We start from the raw sequence: 8,538 nt of genomic DNA on the forward strand, positions 1-8,538 counted from the left end.
TGTATTTTTACCATTCAAATATTTGTTTTACTCTACTATAAACCATATCATGTATATAATTTCTAGGCCCTTTAAGAATCTTTTGCAATATCTTAAAGTTATAAATCCCTACGTTAGTTGCTATTACATGTTTTTGAGCAATGTCATTTTAAATTGGCGATACAATTATGGACTCATAGCAAATGTAACTGCAATGATGAGAATAGTCTTGTTTTATTGATAAAGCACTAGTTTTGATTTTAAAAATCACAACAGTCCTCTGATAGAAAAAGAATGAATAATCCCAGGTAACTTTTTATTTTTTCACATATGCTTTTTTATATTCTTATGTGACAGAAGGTATGAATTCATGTCTTGATGTACCAGTGCTTGGAACTATTTCCGAAAATGTTCACCAGACTAGAAGTTATACAGACATGGGAAAGCTGAGTTGTCAGCCAAGAAACAAGAACTCCAAGAATGAACAGATGGATTTCCATAATAACAAAGTAATCTGTGATAAGGAAAGTGAACCATCTTTGCAAAAAAATGCTAAAATACCTAAGACTTCAAGCAACTCTCAAAAGGAACTGGACAGCAAAATTGGTGGAAAAAGAAAACACAGCAAAACTGCAAGCAAGAATAAGTTGATTGCTGGTCAGGCAAAATTGACTCACTTTTTTCAGTTATAAGTATGTGTTTTGACATACATGGTATATTGACTGGTTCAGAAGCTGTAAAATTTTGCAAGAAAAGAGTGAAATTCATTAGTTGCTTCCTTTCATACTCAAATAAGTGGAAATAGATTGTGTGTAATATTAGACAAATACTTAGAAGTCTGGGTTATGCAGAAGTCTTTTATTTTTTGATAACAGAACATCATTAGTAATTACAGCTATGTTATTTTTTGGTAATGAATTATGTTTCCCTATACAATGCGAAGGAAAGTATTTTTGGATGCATAAGTATAGCCGCACTAAAACACAGTAACTTCAGATTACATCATATTAATAATAAAATGTTTAATCTTCAAAGAAGGTGGTGTAGATCATTAGTTTTCAGACTTGCCAACAAGGTCGATAGACTCTTCCCAGCATACACCTGAGCACTATGGGGGAAAAAAAAAATCTGAAAGTTTAAATCATCAAAGAACTAGAATTCTTTTATGGTCTCTAGAAGTATTAATTTAACAAATGCTTCCTCCCCTGTGCACCAAATCACAGTAGATGTAAACTGATAATACAAGATTTCATCAGCCCTAGGAAATCCCAAACATGACATGGAGTTTCCAAATGAACCTTTATCAAATTGCTATATACATTGCATTGTACTTTACCAGAATTAAATATTTTTTGTTTTAAAATGAAAATATACTTACTGTCAAAATCCCTTCTTCCTATAGGGAATTTAGCTGAATTTTCTTCATCTCCAGTCTCCCTTTCCTGTATTGATTCCATATTTTGAATTTCAGTGTCAGCTGGAAAAGCCATGGCTCCCTTCAGTGCAAGATAAGGTAGTTGCTTTCTACCTAAGTTGTTTGGCATAACGTGATTTAAGAAATCATGTCTGGAGCCTAAGTCCTGTTTTAAGGGAAAACAAAGAGTAGCAGTTTATCTTGATTTAAAATTAGTTGTGTTCACGTTTGTACTTGACTTTCTATACTTCATACTTAGCAGTCCAATTTATCCATTTTATCTTTCAAGATTATATTTTAAAAGGAATGACCTGCATTATATCTAGCTGAAATGGTTTTATGGCAAAGAACATGATAAAATAATGAGTCATATTTGGTGAAGTTAAAAACCTGTTGCTGCATATAGGGACCTGCTAAGTCAAACATAAATATACGCTTTTTTTCCTTACAAGTTTTATCTATGTATAGTTCTGTAAAAACCAGATTTTTTTTTGTTCAGCTGTCCAAGTTTCACATTTAAAATCTTGGAATTAGATACTTACAGCTGAAAATTTATTCTTGACTTTAGTATGCTAAACTGATATTTTTGTATATTCACCAGGTTATTGCTTTAAATTATTGTACTTGTTTTCTGTAGGGCTATAAAGAGAATTTCCATTTTACAATTAAGCCAAAAGGTAAAACTCAAAACTCACCAAAAACTTCATGTTTCTCTCATCCTTTTCATCCAAAACACTGCTATCTTCAGTCTTATAATGCTTCAGCAAGGGTATAGCTTCTCTTTTTGCAGTTCTATCTCTATTTTGAAGGGTTTTTCCTAGCTTTAATGTGGTTAGCAACATATCTTCATCTTCTACCTTTTGCACAGATTTTGAAACTGAGAGTAGAAAACCTTGAGAAAAAAGAAAGAGAGAGAGAATTAACATGTATAATGAGATACACATTCTTAGTTACTTAACTCTTGCATCGAAGTTAAGCAGTATTCTAATTTTAAGAAAGCTTTTCCAGTTGTAAATTAATATATTCTCCATCTGTGCTAACTTTATATATTTTACAGATTGAATGGAAACTACTTCAGTGGCTGATGAGTGCACTCTCTTAGAATGACTCATATTAGGGGTAACCTTTTCTATAATCCTTCTAATCCCATCTGTTGGTTAGAAGTGCTTAAACATTTCTTTAGCATAGCATAATTTTTTTTCTTTGTAAGTTTTTAGAACAGCACAGATTAGTTCCTTTTGATGGATCAGTATAACAAAGTTCACAGAAAAAGTGATGTCCACTTGTGTTGAAACCTTACCTCCAGTTAAGGCAATTTAAGAAAAGGAACTAATCTATATAACAGGACTGTTGTAAAGGGGTGATCTATCATAGTTTTTGATCAAAACTGATTCACTAAAGAGTTGAAAAGCATGAAATTTAATAATAACTTAGCCTGCTACTGTGTTAGAGCTGGAATCATTACTTTATATTTCAAAGTCCATTATGTCAGGTTACATTATTCAGAGTTTATGTCTAGAAATCTTTATTAATACCTAAGTAATTATATTTGTCTGCATTTTCTTTCTGAAAATGGACCTTTCCCTGATACAAATATAATATAGTCAGATATGCTTGCTAAGAATGTAAAAAGAAAGGTAAATTTCAGGGGTTTTTTTTATTTAAAAGGTCTTTGAAGTCTACCTGTTACCTAGTGGAAGGAAACATAGGAATTTCCACATAACTTTTTTTTTTTCTTTAACTTTATCTAGAAAGCTCAAATTTAGCTAATCTCTTAATGTCAGTGATACAAACCACCTATTCAGGGGCTGTGTGCTTCTTAGTGGTTCCCATCTCTGAAATTCATGTTTGTTTTAAGCTTTAAGTGAGTGCAGGGAACCAAATATCCTGCTAGTCAAGGCAAACCACTAGGAAATTGATCATGAAACTGACTAAGCAGGAAGAGTACTGGTTCCCCCTTGTTTTCCTCCCTCGCTCTCCATTTTGCTTTTCCTGCTTTTTCTCTGTACTGTTATACACTAGGAACAAAATATAAATTTTTATTTCTAACAGTGATTTTTGTACTGATTATTGATGATCGTCACTAGTACTTACCACTTGTGGTATGAAGGAGAAAGTAAGATTGATATTTAATAATCTAGACAAGTCTACAAAACCTCAATGTCAGTCACAGATGTCATAGGGAGGTACAGCAAGTATAGTAATGTTTCCTGGTGAAAACAGACAATAATACAACTCTAAACCACAGACTGAGGATGTTGTGTAGAAGAACTGACTAGCATTGTTGCAACTGTGTTATTTTTAATTACTGTTTACTGCTAAACTTCCTGGAAAAGCAGACTGCCTGGGCAAAGTAACTTCTTGGTAAGAAGTTTAATGGGAAATTATGTTCTTCTGGACTAAGCAGATTTTGACTAAGACATTTTGGTTATACCCACTTTTCCCCAAATGAGGAAAGTGCATATAGCAAATAGAATTATTGCTTCTCATTCTTTTCATTTCCTTGCTGTAGAGCCTGTACTTGCCTCTGGGCAAGTGTAGTGGTTTCTTTTCTTTGACTTTAATTGCCGGGCTACAGAAGAGACCAATTTGAAAGTCAATTGTATATTGTTTTGTACTTCTCATCCAACCTCTCTTTGTTAATTTGTATCCTTCCCTCACATTCAGTATTTTTACAGGTTTTTTCAATTCATAAAGCAGAAGCCACATATGCTCTGTAATAGTACTTTTTATTTAGTTCAGCAGAGCAGGAGTGCTTTGGAGCTGCTCTTTATATGTTGGTATATGAATTAAGAGTTGGGGAACAAGCTATCCATCCAGCAATTGTGTATGTGTCAAGAGCTTCTGCTAATCCAAAGCTGTAGTACCCACAGGTGTGTAGCATATAATCACACATGACTTGCTTTCAAATGCTTCTCTTTCATTTAACACAAAGCACAGTTGAAATAAGAACAACTTACCTGAATCAGTTGGAAAGTCCATCTCCAGTGTCTGTTTGGTTGTCTAGTGTGTCTTTAAGCTGATGTCTATGGAAGAATATCAGGCAAACTTAGGGTACTGCCTCCAGTATCCTCCAGTGCTTCTTGAACTGGCTGTTAGTTTTCAAGGATTTTTGAAGATCTGAGCTAGTTCTAGTGATAATTAGTTAGAAACTCCTTATTAGACTGTGAAGAAATCAATAGCATATGTCTATAAATTCAGTGACTTTTCTGCTTGTTCAGAGCAGTAGATAACATTTGTACAGCTGCAGATTTGCGATGCACTGTATGCATCTCTTCATAGTGCCTTTGGGAATCCTAATACTCTGATGTCTACATTTTTTCCTTTTCATCTTGAAACTTTCAATTTTAGTAAAAATAGAAATTTTTTTAATATACCAGCTTCTATCTTTTATCATTGTTTATCAAATTTACTTTTTATTTTCATAGTAATAACCTAGTGCTGCTTACAGTGCAATAACAATTATTTTGGTAAACTCTTCCTGCTTCTACATTTTGTCTTGTTACAATGAAATATGAACATCTGAAATCTGATGTGGTATATGAGAGTAAATACAATCTAGGTGACCATGTGCCTGGAATTTCTCATACTCATTTTGAATTCTTCTGAGAATGGGTCACGAAACAATTGTGATTTTATTATTTGATCTTGTAACTAGTGTAATTGCCGTGTACAAGTGTTTGAGCCTAATGCCTAGGATTGACTGAATGATAAATAAAACAGGTGTATCTTATATAAAGCCAAATATATTTTTTTTGTACTCTTACCAAAATTGAAAAACTTTGCAATGCAGGAGAGAGTATTTAAGCAACCTTAATAAATCATTTCACTGAATCTTTAAAGATCACAAAAATACCTGGTCAGTGTTAATTTTCCCAGTAGCATACTCCTTCTGATTGTAAAAGGTGGAATGATTTGGGTTTTTTGTGGTTGGTGGTGGTTTGTTGGTTTTTTTTTAGTTTGAGTCTTGTAAATTTTTATATAAACAGCTGTATTTCAGTCCTTTTTGAGTGTGCACTTATAAGATATTTATCAGTTGAACCAAGAGCCAACCATACTGAGACCTTGGAAGACTGATTTAAAACCAAACCCAAAGTCTTCATAACGTGCTTGTTCATTTGTGTAATACTCTAGTATCAGAGAATGAAATACAGACTCTTTTATATCCCTACAGAATGTAACAGCAGGGAGTTATGTGCACGATATATGTATTTCCAGGGCACTTAAAACATTTGAGTAATTTGAGTAACAATGAAGCATTTTCTTACTTTGGTAAGTAAGGTATATATTAGGGTTTTTTGTATTAAAAAAAAAAAAATTGTGGCATGTATTTTTTTAAGAGATCCATTTTGGCAATAGAGTTAACAATATACATTGTGCATTGTGTCAAATCTGGTTTAATTTCTTAGATTTTCTTTTTTTCCTGATCCTTTTTCTTATGATCCTGGATAGATTAAAAAGAATAGACTGATGGTATTAACTGTTGAATTGTGCATTTTGTCTAGCACTGATACAAATGTAGGTAAAAAAGTTACAGAAACTATTTATTTGATTAAGAACTGCAGCTCCTTCTTAAGTGTTGAAGAGGAATCCTAGATTTTCTACACTGGTTTTGGGCTAGCCAGTTAGTTGTGTTTCTTCAAACAAGAATATAAATGGAATCTAGTAAGCACATTTGACAAGAAGCCAGCTACAGCTGGTCAGTAGGAAGTAATGAGATTGAGTTGTATCTGAAATACCAAACCCTTCTTGGGTATTAGCTGTATCACTTATATTTACCCGTATATTTGCTCATTTTGGACCCAGGGCCTAGAACTTTCTCTTGAAGGTGGTCTTTCAGTAACCTTAGCAACTCATTATATAAACTGTCTATCTTAAGTACCTAAGTGTTTTAGTTCCAAACACCTCCCACACCACCCCTAATCCAACAAGCAGATGTTAAAATTGAGATTCTCTGTGCTATTAATGGAAAGAACTTCTGATCAGCAATTCACAGGACATAACAGAGGTAATTAGCCTCTGAATTGGTAGTCACCTAGAATCAACATGTTGATTTAGCATGAAGTAGGCACCATGCTGCTTGTAACAGGACAACTCTGGACTTGTGCAGGAGCACAGCTCTATACATTTGGAGAACTTAGTCATCTGTTTATGTGGCAGGAGAACGTACAAGGAAAAGGTGGGGATAAATCCTCGTAAACTAGGTGACTTTTACTGAATTTCTACCTGAGATCTAGAATAGCCCTTTCAGTCCTCTGTTGAATTATAGTCTGTGTATTTATAGAACAAAATGTTGCATTTGTTTGTGTTACAAATAAATTTAACAGTTGGGAAAACTTTAAAATATTTTCTGCTGTTTGTTATTTTGAAAGGAATTTCAGAAATACATTTGAAGGAACTGCATAGAAACATACATATCTCTTAAGGAATTGTACAGCAGAACTGAGTAACACCTGTATAGTACCTTCTAGCACAGCATAATGATGTGCGTATTGGTCATTTTGTCCTTTGTTTCTTAGGGTTTTTCCTACTGAAAAAATGGTCTGTTCTCATGGGAATAATTTGCCAATACACTATGCTTAAATTAATTGAACTGTCCCTTTCACTGTTTAAAAACAAACAAAAGAACCCCAACCAAAATCTCTGAAAGCAACACTCTCTCCTAACAACTAAGTTTCTTATTCTGAACAACCTTTTGCAAAAGAGTCCATATGTAACTTTATGAATGGATTCTGAATCCATCAGTAAAGTGGAAAGAGGAAAGACAATTCCTCTTGCAATATTAGCTTCTTGATGAAGAAGAAAGCAGTGATGATGGTGAACATGCTGTATAAAAGCTAGACTACTAGGCAAAAATTAAATAGCAGAATGATAAATATTGGTCTTTTGATTTCAGCAGATTCAAATAAATTTTCATCTGCTGTTACATTCAAGACAAATCTGTAAGCAGGAGTTTCTTATTATCATAACCCAAGGAATAGCTTTGGACTTCAGTGTATAGATGAAATCCTTACATAATTTTTTAAGCTTTATTAACTTCAGTCTGCCTTTAGAAAGTTTTGCTGGGTCTGCCAGAGTGCCCAGCTTTTGTGTATGTCTTTTAGACTATTTAGTTTCTCTTCAGTCAACTGTACCTTATCAAACAAATCATATTTTATATATCCATCTTTACACTTATGTTCACATTCTGTAAAAAGAGTTTGAATTAGTCTGTTTTGATGTAAGAATCTGCATTTTTGAGAGAAGTCCCTACTGCACAAAATATTTGTGAATGAGCCACAGTAAATTTTTCTGTGGCCAACCAACAGCAGGAACTGCCTTATAAGTATAATAAAGCAACTAGGAAAGACTGAAACCCTTTTCTTTGCAGGCAGATGAGAGGTATTCAGCCAAGAAAAGTTATAGGAAAAAGCAGGAAGTGCAACTGCAATTTTGAACTTTATTTGAGTGCATGTTGTCTGGGAGAGGCTGTGAACCTAGGTATCCAGTGCAAGTCTGCTAGAGTTCCTATGATTTCTACTTTTCAGCATTATTGTTCATACTGTTTTGGTAGGGCTGAGGTGAGTGTTAACTAACACTTAGGCAGGAGAATTTCTTTGGAAGTATTGCCTCTTGAAAGTGCTGGACCAATGCTACTGACACCATTAGTGGATCAAGCCGTCTAAAGAGCAACGTATACTATTGCTGATACACGATAGTCTTAAGGCTGACCATGGCTTGTACTTGAGAGGAAGAACAGTTCTATTTGCAACTTTATGTGAAAGAAGTCTGGGTAAGGTAAGGGAATGTTATTACCAATATTGTCACAGGTCTTATCTGTAAGTTCTACTGAAGGTGTATTTGTGTTCCACGTAATATCAGAACAGATTCTTTGAGAAAGCTGAATCCTCTGAGTCTGTGCACGATGAGAGTTGACATACTGCTCACATGAGGCTATAAGATGAATGAATCCAACTCTGCCACTTTTCACAGACCAGATGTACAGTAAATTGCTACTTTGTAAAAATCCAAACACTTGGTTGTTTGTTACCTGTTTACTTTTAATAAAGAACGGTTTGGGGTTGTGTTTTTTTGTTTGTTTGTTTTTAACAATTAGTTCCCTTCTAAAAAGAATTGCATTTTCATCTGAGCTGTTTCTACTAATG

General features: G+C 33.9%; 1 protein-coding gene across 1 annotated transcript; it reads right to left on the minus strand.

The window, feature by feature from the left end:
* Positions 1–1,037: 1,037 nt before the first annotated feature.
* Positions 1,038–2,337, minus strand: PMCH (pro-melanin concentrating hormone). The gene is made up of 3 exons (XM_010171535.1): positions 2,089–2,337; positions 1,358–1,559; positions 1,038–1,087 (listed from the first exon to the last, which is right to left on the minus strand). Exons 1-3 carry the CDS (start codon positions 2,335–2,337, stop codon positions 1,038–1,040), a joined length of 501 nt encoding a protein of 166 aa, XP_010169837.1.
* Between the last annotated feature and the right edge of the window lie 6,201 nt (positions 2,338–8,538).

This window comes from Antrostomus carolinensis, unplaced genomic scaffold (assembly GCF_000700745.2).
Source record: "Antrostomus carolinensis isolate BGI_N321 unplaced genomic scaffold, ASM70074v2 scaffold837, whole genome shotgun sequence".
NCBI lineage: Eukaryota > Metazoa > Chordata > Aves > Caprimulgiformes > Caprimulgidae > Antrostomus > Antrostomus carolinensis.

Bases quoted from the DNA above. Each gene is read 5' to 3' on its own strand.
- PMCH (XM_010171535.1), bottom strand. From the start codon at position 2,337: ATGTGTATCTCATTATACATGTTAATTCTCTCTCTCTTTCTTTTTTCT. The intron at 1,560-2,088 runs GTGAGTTTTGAG...CCCTTAAAACAG, and splicing joins AGAGAAACATGAAGTTTTTG to GACTTAGGCTCCAGACATGA. The intron at 1,088-1,357 runs GTAAGTATATTT...TTTCCCCCATAG, and splicing joins AGGAAGAAGGGATTTTGACA to TGCTCAGGTGTATGCTGGGA.